Source organism: Psittacula echo (genome assembly GCF_963264785.1).
Source record: "Psittacula echo genome assembly, chromosome: 10".
Lineage (NCBI taxonomy): Eukaryota > Metazoa > Chordata > Aves > Psittaciformes > Psittacidae > Psittacula > Psittacula echo.
This window is the reverse complement of record NC_137741.1, coordinates 7,448,599-7,469,753: the sequence shown is the minus strand read 5'-3', so window position 1 is coordinate 7,469,753 and position 21,155 is coordinate 7,448,599. Positions and strand designations below refer to the sequence as shown.

At 38.4% G+C, this 21,155-nt stretch overlaps 1 protein-coding gene across 1 annotated transcript in view; it reads left to right on the top strand.

Moving 5' to 3' along the window:
* Positions 1-20,187, top strand: part of CHRFAM7A (CHRNA7 (exons 5-10) and FAM7A (exons A-E) fusion) — a gene marked incomplete at both ends in the record, with an annotated part of 38,570 nt that extends 18,383 nt beyond the window's left edge. The window contains 8 exons of the mRNA XM_080626321.1: positions 2,954-2,998; positions 7,663-7,772; positions 12,799-12,878; positions 14,037-14,204; positions 14,592-14,786; positions 16,107-16,193; positions 16,856-16,965; positions 19,669-20,187. Of these exons, the coding sequence (XP_080482447.1) occupies positions 2,954-2,998; positions 7,663-7,772; positions 12,799-12,878; positions 14,037-14,204; positions 14,592-14,786; positions 16,107-16,193; positions 16,856-16,965; positions 19,669-20,187 (1,314 nt within the window). The remainder of the gene's footprint in view (positions 1-2,953; positions 2,999-7,662; positions 7,773-12,798; positions 12,879-14,036; positions 14,205-14,591; positions 14,787-16,106; positions 16,194-16,855; positions 16,966-19,668) is intronic.
* Between the last annotated feature and the right edge of the window lie 968 nt (positions 20,188-21,155).

Below are 21,155 nucleotides of genomic sequence, written 5' to 3'. Positions count from 1 at the left end.
GAGAGATTACTTTTTCTGTAATTTAGGTGAGATGCAACCACATAAGAATCCGGATTTGAAGTTCATGAATTACAGCTACAGATTTTAGTCAGGACATTACTTCATTACTTCCGGGAAGTATGTGTTTCTTGCTAGCTGCTGCACATCAGTACATCCCAATATATAGGCATGCAGGCTGATTTTACTTTTCTTCTTGCTTTTTTCTGCATAGCTTTTCTAGTGTGGATAATAAATGTGCTAACATCCTTTTGAAAGTCAGCAGATAATGTTCCTCACAAAGTTTGTAATGTCCAGGCTAAAGCCCTTCACAAGGCATTGTCAAATTTCCATCTCTTCTTTTATATGTTCTGTTGAACACAGGGTGAGGGAAGGATAATGTGAGAATCTGGTACTGCGTTTCCAGAGATGATCTGGAAACTCACAGACTGTTTCCAGTCTGACAGACTGTTTATACAGTAAAGACAGACAAAACCAGAGACAGGAACTGGAATAATGGAGACAGTACAATTCCCTTCAAGAACTTCCAGAAATTGTTACCTCTGCCTTCAAAAATGGACACAGGACCATTCAAGTCTTCCTGATGTCAACTACTTTTCCTTCATCAATCACACTGCCATGGAATAATGTGATAAGTTGCCCAGTGGCAATTTGTTATTATTTGCCCTCACAGGTCATGACTACAGTTACGAATCAAGTAGCCTCCCACCCACCTCCCACTGCATGACTGAAACCTAACTCTTCACTGCCTGCACTACTTGGCCAGTACTACCTGAACAGCAAGTAACCTAAAGTAGCTGGTATGGGAAAAAACCCACACCAATCCTAACAACATGGTAGAATTTCTGGTCTTGCTCTCTGGCTGATTTTCCCAGCATCTCAGAATATATTGTTAAGTCCTTTTTCTTTGCTCCTTTATTAAAGAAAGCATTTGTAATAGGAACTGCCTTGCTTTTTTGTGGAACACTTTTTCTGTAGGTGTTTACAAAATATTGCACAGCGACAAAAAATGAGGAAGTCCTGTGCAACCCTGATAAAAAAATAGTGTTAATACAGTTTGATGTAAAGCTTTCAAAACAGCATCCAAAAAAACTCTCCTAGCGGGAAGGAAACCCTGCAGGATGTCTGTCTCCTTTCCCACCTTTCACCAGCTTTACTTGGGACCACAGAGAAGCACAATTCCTCTAAAATCAGAATCTTTCCTCTAGTGATGGGTGAGTCAACCCAATAAAGACTAAAATGCTGGAAGCCATTTGTTCCAACAAACACCACTACAAAAACCACACCACTATAAACCAAGTTTCTGCATGCAGCAGAGTCCTTACAGCTGAGGAGCAATGATGGGATTTATGATTTAAACACCAATGGAACTTTAAATATAGTGCTCCAAGTGGGAGTTATTTTGTTCAAAATCACTCTTTCAGACTCTAAATGCTTAAGGTAACAGAGAGAAACACCAGGAAAACAGCATGGGCCATCTTCTTTTTGTTCTTGTCTTCAGTGTGCAAGCTGCTTTTGAGTCAGTGCTCTCAGGCTACCCTCTCTGCGCTAGTTTTGAGTGAAAGATCACACTGAGGAATAACTCGGCTTTCAGAACAGGTCTGCAGCCTCCTGCAGGCAAACCTGTTATGGCTCTGCCGTGTGCCCAGCTGCCTGCAGTGGCAGGCACCGAATCGTTCTGCCAGCAGCACCGCTGGATTAGAAGTCTGCTGTTCCCCTCAGCTCTGCTAGTTCAACTCTCAGTGATGGCTCTCTAGCCTGGTTCTGTGATGTGTGCTGGCTGAGAGTAGAGTTCCTTTCTGATACTCCTAAAATAGTTCATCTGACTATGATGTGGGCTCAGGGATTCAAAATACATCTCCATGGTATATCATTAGCTCAAGCATCAGCAGCACTCCACTTTTTAGTACAATCTTTTCCTGCTACTGAAAAGGGAATTTTTGAAACATCACTAATCTAACGCTGGGCCCATTCATGTGTAGAAAGAGATCACACTGGGAGTAGAATGTGAGTTTAACTCAGAATTTAACCATGCAGGAGTACATGCCATTCAGCTAATGAGGTCTAGACATATCAGCACCTCTGATAGCTGCTGCTGCACAGGTGAGTGAAACTTGCTATGACACTTCCTTAGACTGTTAATGAAGCTTTGACTGGTGTTTGGGAGAGGGATTTTGCATTCAGTTTGGAGAATGCATAATACTGACAGTATATATAGTATATTCCATTAGCTTCACACAACCTAGGTGGATACTGATAAAAGTACCTCCGTAGAATAAGGTCACCAATGTTTTCCTGTGTCTGAAAAGTTCAGAATTATACTCTTCAGTTAAACTGCAGCATTAAGATGAGATCAAATTGTCAGAGGAGGCAAGGGGGAATGCCTTCAAACAGGAACTGTTGCAGGCAGAATAATAATGTTCTGTCCTGACAACAGTTTCTTGGTAAAGCTGATAAAACCCCTTTTGTACAGTTCCACTGATGTAAGTGGTGCTACTTGCCTGTTAAGAAGCTACTCAATACGACCTCAACGCACATCATCTGTGCTTAGTCACACTTTCTTTGTTCAATATTTTTCCTCCTACCTGCGTATGTCTGGTGTGTAAGGTTTATTAGTGAGAGGGCTGCTCTTAACAAAAGTGGAACAGGCAAGCCCTACTGTAATCTGCTTTGCCTTTTAAGACTCCTTATTAAAGGAGCCCCAGGGAAAACTCTGGCAGAAGCACACCCTCAGGAAAGACTTTGATTGACTGTGGTAATACAAGATAAATTAAAAAGTTCATGTGAAGACTTCTGTTGCAGCAAGTTAGAGGCAAGGATTCCCTCTGCTTTGAATAGTACCTTAGCACAACTGACTGCTTCATAACAGTCAAAGAAATTTACAGGTGTTGTTTTATCTGTATGCTACTAAGCTGTGGTTTGTTTTTTTTCTTCTTCCCCTTCTCCTTCCTCCCAGGATGAAAAGAATCAAGTATTAACAACAAATGTCTGGCTACAAATGGTAAGTTTTGAAATAAAGTAGTTATTTTCCCCCTTTGGTAATTCTGTTTAATCTGGTGAGAGGTTTGAATTTTAGGAACCTTTCAAGCTTTTGTTCTGTATCTTGCTACATAGTGCACAAAGCTAAGCTGAATGGGAACTGCAAGGCTGAGATTTAGGTCTTGATGTTCCAGGTATTTTTAAAAACTTGAAGAATTTGAGTCAGTACACTAAGTAAGTTACTAACTCATTTTAGTTGATTTAGGCATGCTAAACTCTTAATTGGCATAAGATAATGGTGTCCTGAAAGTCCCATGTACAGTAACTGTAGGTGCAAGTGCCTGATCACTCATTTCAACAATCTCTGCCATCCTACTTGCTTTTCTGTCTGCCTCAAGATACTGCAAAAGGATTTTAATGTAAATGGCCATGCTGTTCCCATGTTGTTCAAAATGTTGTTGTTTAACATAGGTTGTCATCAGAAGTTAACTGCAAACATGAGGGGTTTTTTTTGTTTCTTCTCCAAATTCTGTTATCTCAGTTTCATGACAAAAATGGGTACAGGAACATCAGTTTTCTAATGTGCAGCTGGGAAAAAGCTGTACTTCTTCCTGGTTTTGCCCACATAGGGTTTTCATTCTTCAAACAGTAGCTTTATTTTACCTTTTGTTGCAATACTTAGTTGCTATAGTTGCCACAGAATTTCACATTCTCTCTTATTAACAGTAACTATTGCCACCACTAGATTCTACAGCAAAGAACTTTGTCCCCATCAACTCATGCCTGGTATTGCTGGACAGAAGTTTTACCCATGTTTGTAATAAATGGAGCAGATAACAGAATATTCAAGAACTTCGTGAGAATATTTTGAATTTCTTTTCCCTGAAAGGTGAAGTGAGCGAGCTCCTCCTGAGCAAAGGAGGCTACACAGATTTATTCTGAGTTGATTGCTTATCTTTTTGCATTAGTTTAAATTAAGAATTAGAATTAACAAGATGCTTCTCACCATGCTGACTACTGTGGGCTTCTAATGCTTCCACAAAATACTTCTACTGTAAGTCTGTGCTTTACAAAGATGGAGTGGTACAGGCAGCTTTCTCCATACTACAGCACCTAGGATGAGCATTTGCCATTAGTTGAATTCCCATCTCTAATACAGAAACTCAACTGTTTGGATTAAGTAAAGGTTTACAGAAGAGTTTTATTATTCAAAATAATCATGTTGCTACCACAGAAACTTTACACCTTTCAGTTTCTTTACCCAGCTCATTCAGTTTAAATGTATTCTTTTATAGAGCACCTCTCTTGCACTGGGGTAGGAAACAAATGAAAGAGTATTTTGATGACCTAGAAAGGATAGCACGGCTATTCCGTTTATTCACAAAGAAAAGCTAACATGGAAGAAGCATTCACCCCATGTTATTTTACAAGCTTGTACAGCAAGATTAAAATTGTCAAATATAATATGGTTTTGGCTTTGAGCTACAATGACAACAGTTACTGTGATTTCTCACCAGGAAAACAGACAGCAATTCATACTCAGGGAGCTATCAGTTATTTTCCTTCTCTTTTATCCCACAGCATCCTTATCCTTTTTGAGATTGTTTTCCTTTTTCCTCAAGGAAATTCCTGATTCTTTTACGTATTCTGTATTTCCTTTGATTTATTCACCGTAACACATACTGTATGTGGAGCATGTTAAGACTGCAATGAACAGATCATTTGATGACTATGTACTTCATGGCCTGTGTACACATTAAAAAAAAAAAACAAACCAGCAATGTGTTTGCATATTAACTTCCTAATAATGGGATACTAGACACATCAAAGCATGCTTAAGGCAAACATAGGTCATTTTCTTATGCTAAATGGTCCGAATATTTTTTCCCCTGAATTTCCCACTTTACTGTCTTTCTTGATCTGTATGTGTGTATAATAAGTGATGTATCCTAAATAGAATTTATTTAATTGTCACTGAAATACTTAAGTACAAAAAATAATCTGGGAGAAAGAGCAAAGTCTAGTATTTATACATGCAGACTCTTTGATCCTGAGCACTATCTCCATGGCAATACTGTTCAGTATCAAAATCTTACACTTGATCTAAGTTACAGCAGAAGCCTTGCCCTGTCACACAGATTAATACTAACCCAACTGTCTTGAGTTGTTTGCTAGTTTAATCCACATCAGATGTACTTCAGCTACAGTGGAGAACATAGCTCTATAGTCAAAACAAAATGAGGCAGCTCATGTCCAGCTGGGTAAGCACTCTGTACACACAGCTAAACCAAGCAACTGTACAATCTGCTTAACTTTATCTCTAATATAGACTTCAATACTAAATTTTCTATCACCCTTTGGACTGTTCTTAAATCATTCAGTGTCACCGTGTGCTGTGCTACTACCTATTGGTCATGGTAACTCGTAAAAGAACTTAGAATAAGAAATTATTGGCTACATCACTATAAATTACCGTAACGCAGTTCAGATGGAAATGAAAGGGGGAGCCAAGAGGCAGCATTGTGGCAGCTACCTGCAGCCTGCCAGCCCTGGCCCCGCCACTGCTGCTCACAGCGACTGGTTCTGTCAGATCCTGGAAATGAAAAGGAGTTGCCTAAAGCCAACAAGAGCCCACAGGTTTAAATGCCTCAAAATGACATATTGTATTTGTTTGCATTGCTGGACTTTGTAAAAAAATAGAGTTCTCATGAGGATCTCAGTACTTCTACATTCCACAAAGGATGAAGTAGTAAAACATGCAGTGATATTCATGTACCAGGAAGCTCATGTGACACAATTCACTACAAACTGATTTAAATTAAAAAAAGAAGAATTTGAGAAGCTGTTAATCCACTTACAGAAACTGTGTATAGATGCGCACGGGCAAGACACATGATTTAATTAGAGAACTGTGAATGGAGCAGGCAGTGAAAACAAAATCTATAAACACTGCCAAACAGATATTCTGGTTTAAGATTTATGTAAAAAACTGTTATTTGCAAAGGGAAAAAATAACACACAGATCAGATAATTTGTCCAGGTGACAAGGCGCTACAAATTCATAGCAAAAAATGAATGAGAAAAACACAGAAGCACAGACCAAGAAATTGTGTAGCAAAAGCTTAACGAAAGATTTGTGCTGAATGCTCCTAGATGGGTTGCATGCATCAAAACAGTCATTTATGAACACTGTACTAGAGGTACAAGAATGAATTTGAATACCTGCAGTGTGAGGCTAACAGGGGACTTGTTTGGTGTATCGAACTGAAACTTCCCTGTGACAGTAACGCAAGGAGTTATAGAGAACAACCTGATGTGAATACCCCATGAGAATGATCAATAATATTACCTCCATAATACCCATTAGGATTTTTTTCTGAGCCTAATATCTGTCAGAGATTTTGACAAGGGCCACTGGACTGTTGAAGAGCTAAGTACTGTACATTTACTCACCCATTTCAAAGTTTACGTTTAAAAGACTAACATTTGGAATTGCAACAGCACAGCAAATCTAGAGAAATGTCACTGTAAATTATGTGATACCTACAGCTATATGAAGTTAATGTAAATAACATAATATGGAGATAGAGGCACAATATAATGAAGTATAGTATAAGAAAAAATAGATTTTGTGAAACAAAATGAAATTTTTCTCTTATTTATACCTTTTGCACACAACAAAAAACAGTAGCTAATGCTAATATTTCTCAGGAGTTAACTAGCTAATGCTACTTAACTTACTAGCTCAGGATCAACTAGTTAACTTACTAACTTAGTTAACTTACTAGCTAATGCTAGTTAACTAGTCCCTGCCCATGGCAGGGGGGTTGGAACTAGGTATCTTAAGGTCCTTTCCAACCCTAACTATTCTATGATTCTATGAATGCTAGTTAACACACAGGAAGACACAGTAGTTAATGCTAATATTTCTCAGGAGAATATGAGTTTGAGGCAGTGCTTTTGTTTCTGACTGTGCAGGACCATATGACCATATCTGAGATTCAGCAATGCTAAACACAGACTAAACACCTGTTGGTTTGACTATGACAGACTCCCTGCCTGTACTGGTAGTCAAGGACAAGTTTCAAGGTTGAAAGGAGCATGGAAAGAGGAGATGCCTCCAGTGCAGTAGGTGCCAGCCAGGAAGGAACCTTGTGGGACAGTGCAGTGCTGCTGAGCACCTCTGCCTCAGAGGTTGCCTAACTTCAGGCCACAAGAGCTAAGATTTTTTATGTTAGTTTTGACTGTTCTGCTATTGCAGTTCTTTTCCTTGTCAGCAGTGACTGTTGGCTGCTCTACCTCATGTCTATAATCAAGTTATTACAACCCAAGAATTTCCAACAACAGAAAAGAGTTTTCTATGAAGATAAACATAGTTAATGTATGAATTATAAGAGAAAATCTGTTCTATCCCATGCACTGAAGGCAGAATGAACAATGAAACACAAGCACCCAAATCTTTTATAGTCTGTATGTGCACTGCAGTATGAATTGAACATGAGGCTTTTGTGCTTTCCATTGAGCTCTCGGTGGTCTAATTCATCCTTTCTAAAAATTTCACTGCCTGAAGCTACTAGTGTCTCTTTAACAAAAGAGCACCTATTGTTTCAGGCTATCTAGTCCCTAGAGAACTACAGTAAATCATGTATGAGGTGACCTAACTTACTTTTTCTGTGCATGTCTTAGTACTGGACAGATCATTATCTACAGTGGAATGTGTCTGAATACCCAGGAGTGAAGAATGTCCGTTTTTCTGATGGACTGATTTGGAAGCCAGATATTCTTCTCTATAACAGGTACACATACTTTTTTCATATCGGGAAGGAGAGAATATCATAGAATTACAGAATCACAGAACAGCCCAGGCTGGCAGGGACCTCAAAAGATAACTGCTGCAAACTATCATGAGAAAAGGAGCCTAGCACCCTGTCCAGTTGCAAAGATAAGGCAACACGAATGACATAATCATCTCTTCAAAATGCCTAGGTTTGGAGCACTTTTTAAAAAAACTGTAAAGTTTTGGAATACTGCAAATAACTGTCTCCACATACTTGTAAACAACGACATCCTCCCTACCACCAGTTCTGGTTGGGTTTTGTGAGATTAAATGCTCCATCCCTGGCAGTGTTCAAGACCAGGCTGGACAGAGCCTTAGGTGACATGGTCTAGAGTGAGGTGTCCCTGCCCATGGCAGGGGAGTTGGAACTGGATGATCTTAAGGTCCTTTCCAACCCTAACACACAGATTCTATGATTAGAAAACTAAACTTTCCTGGCTGTGTTCAATGGTACAGGTGGTGATAATTTCCTCTTAAATACTTTGGTCTAAATGTTTACTGATGAATTCAAATCTGACTTCTGACTCTTGTCTGGTTTTAGGCTGGGGTCCACTAGAGGCAGCATGGGTAAATGCCAAAAACTACGTTCACATTTTTCCATGCCCAGTTTTGTGTCAGTCTTGCTTTCTGCTACAAAAATAGCTAGGATATTCACTGCTCTCCTCTTCAAACTATCTGTTCTGAGTTGGGCTCATTTCAGACAGACTGCCATCAATCCACTGCAGACCCTTTGGCTGACACTGCGAGATTCTTTGCTGCACCATTATATGGTAGTTCCCATTGTGGAATTTGTTTGGTTTAAAAAGATAAAGCACTGACACCTATCTACTCTTTTAACAGCTTGCCTTTTTCTGCAGTTGTGGGCCTGTGTGCTGTTCCTCAGGTATCATAAAGACCTTACATCTGCTTTGTACATGTTGCACTGGCTATTTTTGTGTTAGTCAGGGTACTTTGGTTTTTTTTGCCCATGCAGACAACAAGAACCTTTTGGCTTTTTTTCATCTGTTTGGCCTTTTTTATCTGTTTCTCTGCCATATGTCTACAAATGACATCCCTGCTGTGTTTATCAACCCGATTCCCCCTCCCCACTTCAGGAGCTTTTTGTTGCAACAAGACCTAGAGAATAGCTGTACCCAATATGTCAGCTGCAGTTACGCTCCCTTTTGCCAGTATTATGATCAATGTCACTGTCACAGATGCTGTTGAATTGTAATAATGTGGTAACAGCACCCAGAGTACTTCTCTCTAGGGCCTACATTACTGCTTTGCTTACAGCATGCTGCAGTGCTTCTCTCAAAGGTACAATTAATACTAAACAATTTGAGGTAATCTCCACTAGACTTCACCATACTTACTACTTACAGTAACTGTCTGTTCTTGTTCCTGTTTAAGCATGGTGATTAGCACTCAATCTCCATGCACCAGCCTAAAAACCCTTCTAAATGCTCTGTACACAAACTGGAGCAGCATGCAACCTGGACAACTATCTTAGCAATAGTAATCTTGCTTAATGTATTTTTCCATGCAAAATTGTTCCCTTGAGCATTTATTCCTAGCTACCTTGACTCCATAAATGCCAGTATTATTGGGAGAATCCAACAATTCAGGCATTCATTTCCTATCTCCTGCTGAATTACATACCATGTATGCCACAAAATTGGTACTCTACAACAGCATTCCAAAAGAGCGAATTATGACAATATTCTTCCTCACATATATCACATACCTGAGACTTTCAGTATATCTGAGGATTTATGCTTCAATATTTAAGTAAGTATATCCAAAATGAAATGAGTAATATTAATACACACATGCTAACTGTAGCTGAAGCACATTACAGAATGAGAGGGATAACAACATAAAACACCAGTTTTCTTTTAATACAGGTTTTTGACTCTTGGGATTATTAACTATGGCATGGTCATGAAGTAATTATTCTACAGTGTTTCTATTTCAAACATGTATTTAATCCAGAATCTTATTCAGAGATCAGTCAGGGAGCAAAGCTATTTAAAACAAGTTCTTATTCCTGTATGAAATAGCATTGTGATTGTTATGACATTCTTTTATAGTGCCATTGTATTTTGAGATAGATACTTTCAATTTCTATGCACTTCACTAGGGACATGCATCTGCTGTTACAAAGGTATTAATGAAATATAAATTCACATTTTATTGTAATGAATGCATGTTTCACTATGTTTTGAATCCTTACACATCATGCTGCAGCCGAGTACACAGAAACTTGTGGCAGCTTTATTAAATTTTACATCCAGTCTATAATGTAGAGAGCAGGGCCAGTTCATCTGTAGTTTTTCTGAGGCAAAAAAATCTTTGTCTATGTACAAATTCCAGGACTGTGTTAGTGTCATGTATGGGCTCTCTCCCATTTTGTTAGTTTACTAGACTTATTAAATAAGGGCACATTTCTGGTGGCATTATTTTCTAAATATTAAGGCCACATAGTGTTTAGTACTTTACGGAATAACAAAAATTCTACTTTGTCATCTCAACGTACTGCAGGCAATATCTGCTTTCAAGTGGTTATACCCTGAAGAAGAGATGTAGCAGAAATGGTTTTCTATCATTACATTCGAGTCCAAAGTTTCATCAAGCAAAGGCTTAGCTACTTGGTGCGTTCCTAATTGAAGCACTGCACTTCAAAACCAATTAGAAGCACAGTGTAGAAAAACACATATGCGCCTTTTTCAGAAAGAAGAATTTCGTATTTGAGTCTGTGTACCTCTTGATGCTCTTTAAAGAATGTGTCTCAGGAAAAGCAAAGGCACATGCAAATGAAACCTAGTTTCTTGATCACTTGTGTGCATGCATGCATGCACACCTGTGTGAATACATGCGTTTGTATGGTCTTTCTTGCTGCCCCTTTCCCCAATATCCTCTGAATCCATGGCTGCCAAATGTAGCAGTGCAATCAGTAGCGATCTCAGCAGTAACAGTTTCTTACAAATGTCATGAAAACAGACAACCAAAATGCAGAGGGAGAACAGTTAGTGCTCTGACTGGAAGAGAAGCTGCAACATGAACTCAGAGAACCCAGCCATGAGCTGTGAAGCTAAAGGAGAGTGGCCTGCATTAGTTCAACTGCCTTAGAATCAAATTGCCTTTTCCCTTCAAGGTGCTAGAATCCATCTGTGCTACATATATATATTTAGACTTTTCTGCTTGTCTTCAGAGTTCAAATTAAATAGTTGTACGCTTTTCAACACTGTGGAACTTCTGCTCACCACAGTAAAAAGTGCAACTCCAGATGAGCAAGTAACTATTTGCATTTGGTTTTTTTCTTGTCTGCATATATCACAGACGTGTCCAGATACTTTTTAAAGTTGATTTCTTCAAATACATAAGGAAAAAATCAAATGCGAAGTAACAATGACTAAAATAATGATTGCTTTATATGAATGATCCAAAATTTGCACCAGAATAGCTCAAATATTAAAGTTCTCTTTTTTTAAAAAAAGACTATTTCAATAAGGGTTTTCCTGCTGGAAAAACATGCCAGTTATTATACTTGATTTTCTGCTAGAAATAGGATTATTTCACTTTCTCTCCCTCTCAGATTTTTGCTGCATTTTTCTGATGATGTTTTAGGTGATTAGAAAATCATGAGATACTAAACTGCTAGTAGGCAAACAGAGTATCAGAGACTTGTCATATTCAAATCAGCCTAGAGACAACACAGGTTTTTGGGTCAACAGAAGCACAGACATTGAGGTTCATGCAACATCCTTTGCCCTGCCCAAGAGCAGTTGGCACTGTATTTGCCCTGTGTGCCAACCAGTCCCTACAAAGTGACTGTTTGGAAACTACAAACAATACAACGATATACAGTAGCCTGTTTTCTATTTCACTTCTCCACTGCACAAATGAAAGCCCAAGAAGGGAGCCCGTATCCATAATCAGGCATGAACTCAACACAGCTGTCCCTGAAATAATTTTGAGATTCCATGATCATTCACTGCTAGAATCTTCCCAATACGTTCTGTGCAATTTAATGTAGGCACCAATTTGAATAACTCTGACAATTTCTTGAATATCTAGGTCCCAAACTCTCAAAGATGTACAGATCAGAATCTGTAATACCTTACCATAAAAGCCTGCTGTGGTAAATGGGAACCGTGAAAGAGGGCACCATACTATCTGAGTATACATCCACTGCAATGCTAAGAAATCTAAACATCTTTCATAGAGTGATTTAATTCAGCAAACTTAACTCAACTTTTCATAGGAGTCTTTATTTCATCATCTAAATATTTAAAAATGTTTTTTTTCCCATTTAGAAGTTCTTACAATTTTAATGCCTAGTAAATTCCTGTGTCACACTGTCAGATGCAGCTGTGATGCTCCCTGGCAGGAGCTGCCAATTCATAATTTGAAGTGCTCTCCAAGTAACATGATTCTTTTCTAGGGACTTCAAAAAGGCACACTGGGCCAGTCCTGGCCAGCACTACTACACTGACACCTCTAATGTGGTTTCTTTTATTGCTGAACCCAGTTTGTGAGTTCTGAAGTAGACAATGAAGGCTGAAGCTGCATTAAACTGTCTTATGTATGCCACGTAGTAATAGTGTTCACACATGCAGAGGGGTGGGATGAGACACTGAAGGATCCATGTAGTCATTAACTGCTTTTCATGTAGACAGCGAGAAAACAGTTTTCTCTACACAGGTGCTTGAGAAGTATTTAAAAAGCACTTACTTTCCAATGGAAATCAGTAAGAACCCAGGCACTATAATGAATGTAGTGGGATAGGTAAGCAGCAATGAGGTGGCTTACCTTCACTTGCAGTTGTTTGTCAGGTACAAATCCAATATTATCAGTATCTGAGGCCACAAAAAACTGGTGTCAGGAGAAAAGCTGTCAAGTTTTGGGGGTGAAATAATCCTTTTATGAAGAATGGATTTGTCTCAGATAGTCTTCAGCCACTCAAAGAGCATATAACCCATTTTATTTCTTCTCTGTTCTAGTGCTGATGAAAGATTTGATGCTACATTTCACACTAATGTTTTAGTCAATTCTTCAGGACATTGCCAATATCTGCCACCAGGTAGGCTGTTTCCATGTCATAAATTTTGATAACTTGGACTTTGTATGTATGGTGTGGTTTCAAATTTGACATAAATTCTCTGATATTTATCTAGCTAGCATCATCTGATCTAGTTAAGCCTAGATGCATTATGAATTAAATGGTTAACACCTTTGTATGAAAAACATTGTAAAAGGCACACGTTTATTTTAATTCTGTGAATTCTTCTGTCATAACGCACTATTTCAGAAGCGTGGAAGTATGAAAGAAGATAAAAAATAAAAGCCCTCAATATTAAAAGACATTGTTTCTTAAAGCCGTGGTAATGCTTCTTAATAAAAATTCATTTAATTAATTTAGCTGGCTCTTCTATTAGCATGTTAACTTTACAGTAAGATGCTTAGTAACATCTTGGATGTATCTTCTATTTGAAGTGATTTGCTGGGTGGTTCGTCAATACATTGTTAGCCTGAAAAGAGTCTGTGTTTGATATTTACTTGATATCAGCAGTGAAGTACTGTTTCAATTCCTAAACTCAACTGGCATAATTAGAATTAACTTATCCTAGAATCTGAATTTTAGAAACTACAGCAATAAAGCCAAGTGCTTTCCAGACAAAGCAGTTTTTTCCGTTTAAGATCCCCAGAGGATTTCAGGCAGTTAACTGTTGTCTTTTCATAAGATCTTCCTTTGGTGGGGTTTTTCAACTCAATTATGAAAGCTGCTAAATGTCAGGGCCTGACTCAACAAGTGAAAAAAAAAGAAACTAGCTTTCCTCGATAAATCAAGATCGTGTAAACCTAACAAGATAGCAAAACATTTTTTAGGATTTCTTATTTTATTCATTAAAAGAAATAGGAGAAACAGATTGAATATTCTGCTTCATTTCTTCCTGAAATACAGTATCTAGAAACCTGAGCTTCTCTCTAAATATTCTCCTACCATGTGCCAAATGGAAATGTTAAAAAAATAGCGTATAACATCAACATGTTAATGGTTCTTTTCCTTTTCTGTGACTGACTTTTGCTATTCACATGTCAAGGCATAACTGAGATTAAGTATGCTTTACAAGTGAAAAACATAGGGCGAAACGTAGAACAAGGTCTGGTTACAAAATTTACATGAAATTATGTGGAACAAGCATTTAAATTAAGTGTTCTTATTTAAAATCCAATCTAGGCATATTTAAAAGCTCATGCTACATAGATGTGCGCTGGTTTCCATTTGACGTTCAGAAGTGTAACCTGAAGTTTGGATCCTGGACTTATGGAGGTTGGTCCTTGGACTTACAAATGCAAGAAGCAGATATATCTGGCTATATTTCAAATGGAGAGTGGGATTTAGTAGGTAAGCTCTTGATTTCTTATTTACACTGTGAAATTGTAGCCTTATCTCCACTGCTGAAATTAATGAAATACATTGGGAAATGAAGATAGAAATTAAATTAATAAATTACTTAGCTAGTGACATTTGACACTGAGAACAGGTATAAGATGAAAATCAACATTAAAAAAGTAGATGACAAAACTGCCACTTGAATTCAGTGCCTTTTAGCCAACTTTCTTTTATTACCTGACAAAAATTACTTGATTGGGAATTAAGCTTAAAGCAGTTTTACCTATAGTGAAACTTAGAATTTAGAAAAAATGTTTATCCTTTTTAAAAACAATCACTACATAATATACAGTTTATTCATATTAATTTATGGTTTTCTTCCTCTTCTGTCCTACACAGGAGTTCCTGGGAAGAGAACTGAGAGTTTTTATGAATGCTGTAAAGAACCATACCCGGATGTAACATTCACAGTAACTATGAGACGTAGGACTCTCTATTACGGACTCAATCTTCTTATTCCTTGTGTACTGATATCAGCACTTGCTTTGTTAGTTTTTCTGCTTCCAGCAGACTCAGGAGAAAAGATCTCACTAGGTAAATCCTTAACAGGATATTGTAAATATGACCAAACCAAAAGAAGTTGCCCTTTTGAAAGTTTTTTAAATACTCTTAGTAGGCAAGGGAAAAACCTTGTGTGCCGTATTCTGGCTACAGAGCTAATTTTTACTCTTTGATGGTGAAGCTGTGTGATGTTTAACCCTTGCTCTCAGCTTAGGGTACACTGAAGTTACAAAATGGGGAAACATGACTACCTGCTGCAGTTCCTGGCTACCTTTCTTAAGAAGCAGCGTTTCATTTTTTTGACATTTATTTACAGAAGAAAACCCCAACAATCACTGAGAAAAGCTCAAGTTTACAAATATGCATTTGACCAATTTAACCTTTAGCAGAGAATTATTAATATTTCCTTTTAATAGTAAGTTGTATTAAGGGCCTAAGATACCTTCTCAGAATGACTGATTCTAACTGCTACTAATACAACTTTAATAGTGAATTTAAACTGAACCATCGGTTTGTGAATCACATCTGATGACTTTAAGTACTTGATCCTTAAGACGGAGGTTCATGCCTCTTTTTTGCCTCATGCAAACCTGGAAATGCACTGGCTTTGCCTAAGTGGATGTAACTGTTAAAAGGTAGAAACAAAATTGACCATTTCTCCAGAATGTGGTTTAACTGAGTAGAGGCTCCCTAATCAAGTCCTTCCCCGTATTTTAAGATTAATTCTTTATTCCTAAATCCTTTTCCACCTGACAATGAATAGCTCCTTATTAAGTACAACTAGTCCTGAGAAAAGAGTGAAGTCTTATTCCAGAAAGAGGGGCACTCGTCACCGAGCAACAGAAGTCAAACTCCAAAAATCAACAGAAAGGACTGCTTGCAGATAGCCAAGTGCAGAATTCAACAGCTAATATCAAAAGATATCAAAGTCTGTCCAAGACAGCAAATCTTTCAGGAAGATGATGTATTGCACCACCACCTGTAGCTTCTATGCCAATTAATCAAGTGTCATATGCTCAAATACTCAAAATCACACCATGTTTCTAAAGCAAGCAAGCAGCAAGAATTACTTTGATTTACGTCAGCTAATTAACAAATTGTGATAAAAGCTGAACAGTTACAAGGATCTAAAAATATGTACATCTCTGCAAGCATCGGTACTAGTTTGACAGTACTGCTACCCTGAACTTGAGGTAGTACAAGAAAGGACAGGAGTACCATAACGTGATGGTGCAAGGGTAACAGTGGGAATGCATCTTGCAAAGGGCACTCCTTTAGATTCATTTGCTGCTTCTTATAGCCTTGTAATTACGGGCTATCAATCTAATGTTATATGCCATGTTTCTCTTTCAGGTATAACAGTTTTATTGTCTCTCACTGTCTTCATGTTACTTGTGGCTGAAATTATGCCAGCAACATCTGATTCTGTGCCCTTAATCGGTAAGCTCACTACTGCTTTTATTCACTTTCATGTCTTTGTCAAATGAGATGCAGTGACTTTGCATGAAGGCCAGCAGTAAGGCAAATAACTACCTGTACAATGGCCTACTGCAACTGAATTAGAGAAATGCAGCCAGCTGATAAGATGCCCTTATGAGTTTGATCCCCCCAATACAATGTCCATGCTCTTTCCTCTGAACAAAATAGAGAACCTATGTGTATTGTAGGAAAGCATAAGCAAATTGGTTTTCTCTAGAAGTTGTTGCAGTTTCGACACCATTGGTCAGACATTAGGAAAACAGAGCTAACCATGGGTAAATCTTCCCACTGTAACTGCTCAAACAGAAAGAGAAACTTTTCAAAAGAAGTACTAGCCAGTCTCTACAATGCTGGTGAAAGAAAATTAGAGGACATTTTTTTTCAAGGTTGTTCAGAAAAGACAGGTGCTTAGTTCCACAGAGCCATTACTAGAGACTGGCTATCCTCTCAAAATAATGGCTGTTCTTTCTGGTTTTGAGAAATCTCTCATAAGTACCTGAAATAGTATGTGTATCACTACACTAGAAAAAGAACACTATGTATGCATGTATAAAAACATCCCTTATTGCTACAAAGCAGTATCAGCTGAAGTATATTGCTGTAATTATCTGTTTATTTTGCAGCTCAGTATTTTGCCAGCACTATGATTATTGTCGGTCTTTCTGTTATTGTCACTGTTGTTGTTCTACAATACCATCATCATGATCCAGATGGAGGGAAAATGCCTAAATGGGTAAGGTTTGATTTTCATTCATTACAGAATCATAGAATAGTTTGGAGATGGGTTGGAGAGGACCTTAAGATCATCTAGTTCCAGACCTCCTGCCATGGTCAGGGACACCTCACACTAGACCAGGTTGCCCAAGGCTCTGTCCAGCCTGGCCTTGAACACTGCCAGGGATGGAGCATTTACCACTTCTTTGGGCAACCTGTTCCAGTGCCTCACCACCCTCACAGTAAAGAACTTTTTCCTTACAACTAACCTGAATTTTTCCTGTTTAAGTTTAAACCCATTCCTCCTTGTCCTATCGCTACAGTCCCTGATGAAGAGTCCCTCTCCAGCATCCTTGTAGGCCCCCTTCAGATACTGGAATGATGCTCTGAAGTTTTCATGCAGCCTTCTCTTCTCCAGGCTGAACAGCCCCAACTTTCTCAGCCTCCCATCATACAGGAGGTGCTCCAGCCCCCTTACCATCATTATGGCCCTCCTCTGGACTTGCTCCAATAGCTCCATGTCCTTCTTATGTTGAGGATACCAGAACTGTACACACTACTGCAAGTGGGGTCTCAGGAGAACAATTGCGCAAATGTCCTGATCAAAGAAGCAATATAGCAGATTGTGTCCTATGTTTAATTCTTACTTTAAAAAACATATAAATCCTTCCTAAATATTTTGTTTTGAAAAGTAGTTTTACCAGAAATGAGATGTCCTGATACATTTTGTATGGTTGGCTTCTTAGAGTGCATGTGTGTGTGAGAGAGAATGAATATACCTCAACATGCTTATATATTCAGAATCTCTCTCATAACAGCTAGAAGCAACTCAGGATTTTGATAAAAACTAAATATGTAAATGAAGGTGCTTTTCAAATAAGCTGCAAATATCAGAAGTAAAACAAGTAGAAGGAAAGAGTAAAGTGCTGATGGAGATTTTAAATGCATGAAATACACCACCCTCAAGATGCAACTGCACGGCTGCTATGTATTTAGCTGCTGTGTGTACGGAAACAGCAGCAGCCTAAAAAGCACTTGTTAAAGATAGCTGTTAAAGCAGAACTGAAACTTGCTCTGAAAATCCTCACCTTTACATCTCTGGCCAAGAACATCTGTAAAGAGCAAGGAAAAATTAAAGTCTTTTTCTAAGCATTATGATTCTTTTCATAATATACTTCTATGAATGGTTGTTTTCATAAAGAACATTACACTGATACTAGATTACTAAATATTGATGAGCATCATTTGCTAACTGTCCACTTTTCCTGACTTCACCCAGCTCATGGCAGCATCAGGCATCACTGCAAATGGAAAGACCTTTCTTTTTTTCTCTCTAGAACAATGAGGTATTATTGCATAGAGTAGCACCCTGCAGAAAAGAGATAATGAGGTGTTCCCTGACCTGTTCTGGGTAGTGACTTTAAAATGAATTTCAATTAAGAGAATCAGTGGTGTATATCTTCATACGTATGTTTGATGACCTAAAAGGGACAAATGTTTAGTACTGAGCCAAACATCCTGAGAAAACAAAGTACTTGAGGTTGAGGAAGGAGCTTTAGCGTTGAGAGCTGAAGACCATTAAACATTATTTGGATACTGGTGGATTTTGGATCAAGCCCTCAGCTAATGAATATTATCCTTCTTGGTGAAGCCAGATAGTGTAAACAGAGTAAGAAGATAAGATCTGTCTCTGGTTGGGATGCTTGCCTGGATATAATATCAAGTCTGAGTGGCAATCCATAGTCAGAATAAATGGACCAAATTTAATATTAATTACAGTGAAGGATTTGCACATTGTATGAGACAACAGTATTTCATTAGTGCTCTGGAAAAGAAACAGTGGAGTGAGCTCTTAAAATCTGATTGAAATAAATAACAGAAGCTTGCATCTGAACTGGAACAGTCTCTGGCTTGTCTGCACTTTCTGTAAGGCTGGATTAAGGCAATTTGAAAACAGTAAAATGACACATACTGATTAAATTTGCAAAGTACTTTTTTTTTTTTTTAAACAAAGTAATTTTTTGATCTTTTCTTTATGATATGTGCAGATCTGTTTTCTAGAATCTGTAATCACCTGTCATGAAAACAACGCGAGAAGAGAAGAGACTCATTGATGTCTTGCTTGATGGCTGTGTTTTAACAGCAAACAGTAATGTCATGTGAATTTTATATTACAGCATAAATACAAGTGAAAGAATTGTAATTTACTGAACCCAGTCAAAAGCGAGAAGAGACTCATTGTAAAGCTTGATGGCTGTGTTTTAACAGCAAACAGTAATGTCATGTGAATTTTATATTACAGCATAAATACGAGTGAAAGAATTGTAATTTATTGAACACAGTCAAAAGCAGCACTATTAAGGCTATTAAAAAGTAACTATTCTTCAGTAAGTGGGTTCTCTTTTAGTTCATGGTTTCTAGTAAAGGTGGAAAAGGCTGTCATTTTCCTAATCAAGTGTAAGGAGAACTCAACACTACAGAGACCCTCATCATTAGCGAAAAGTTAGCCTGAGACAATCAATAGCACTACTAGAATTAAGAAAGCAGCCTCCATGATGGGCAAATTAATCAGCTGGAAAAGTCTGGTGCTATTTTCTAGAACTCCTGCACAGACTAAGCAGAGATCATGGACCAAACAGTCACCCAGGCTGCAAAAATACCAATAGTGCCCAAGGACAGTGGCTATGTGAAGAGATGCTTATTCTCAGCAATTTTCTTTCAGACAAGAATCATCCTTCTCAATTGGTGTGCTTGGTTTCTGAGGATGAAAAGACCAGGGGAAGATAAAGTGCGTCCTGCCTGTCAACATTATCAGCGTCGAGGTAGCCTATCAAGTGTGGAGATGAACACTCTGAGTGCCCAGCAATCCAGTAATGGGAATATGCTATACATCGGGTTCAGGGGGCTGGAAGGGGTTCACTGCACACCTACCACTGATTCAGGGGTGATCTGTGGGAGGATGACCTGCTCACCAACAGATGAAGAAAACCTGCTGCATAGTGGCCACCCCTCTGAAGGTGACCCAGATTTGGCTAAGATCTTGGAAGAAGTCAGGTACATTGCAAATCGATTCAGAGACCAGGATGAAGAGGAAGCCATTTGTAGTGAATGGAAGTTTGCAGCCTCTGTAGTGGATCGGCTCTGCTTGATGGCTTTTTCAGTCTTCACAATCATTTGTACAATTGGTATTTTAATGTCAGCACCAAACTTTGTAGAGGCTGTGTCTAAAGATTTTGCTTAACTCCTAACTACAGTCTGATTCTCTAAAGTATGATATGTAGCAAGTAAGAGTGGGGTTTTCTGTTTGCTTGCTTGTTTTTAATGAGTATACTGCTTCTCATTCTATGCTTTCTTTTGCCCCCCCCCCTCTGGTCCTGAGTTAATTTTGGAAGAGTGGCACCATTTCAGAAGGAAAGCCAAGGATTTCTCCCTGGGCTGCCTTTGCACAGCTTCTCTGACCACTCTTCTGTGGGACTGATGCAGTGTCTGGAAGTCCCTTCAGAATAACAGGGTATTTGCACTACCATCTTTTACATATTTTTGAACTGGCTATTACAAAATAACAGGTACGCAATGCCAGAAATGTCACTTCTTCCAGGCCTGGTTATAAAAGATAGAAGGTGGTCCTACTTGAATGAGCAATTGTAAACACTTTCGTTTAGGAGAGGATTAAATCCAAATGGAAGCTGAAACCGCAGAGAGAAAGGGAGAAATAGTTTGCTTTTCAGCTACTGCTTCTGATTGAGTTGTGGTATGTAGCTCTCCAGCTCACTCATAACCAGTCAGAGCCTTAACTCCCTCCATGCATTTTACAGACATACCAGAAACCTGAGAGTTAAAATTATACACCACATAACTTGTCCTTCTGTATCTTTCTAGATTTGACCTACGTGTTTGGCCTGAATTCTTACGCAGGCTTCACAGTCATTTTTGCAGTGTTTGCTACTTCTTCCTTCTCCCCAGAAAGACATTCTTTCAACTGATGACCTTTTTAACCATCAAAAAGAAAGGAAGGATGCCTTTATTCTCCCTTGTTAAAAAAACCCAACCCAAATCAACAAACCAACCAACCAAAACAAAAACAAAACAACCCCAAACTCACAGAAAACCCTCAGGAAAAAATAACCCAAACCACACACTTGTCTCTCTACTGTTAATCATATTTCAGTGTGGAAAAGTGACACTCAGTGTCTTGTACAGGCAAAAGCA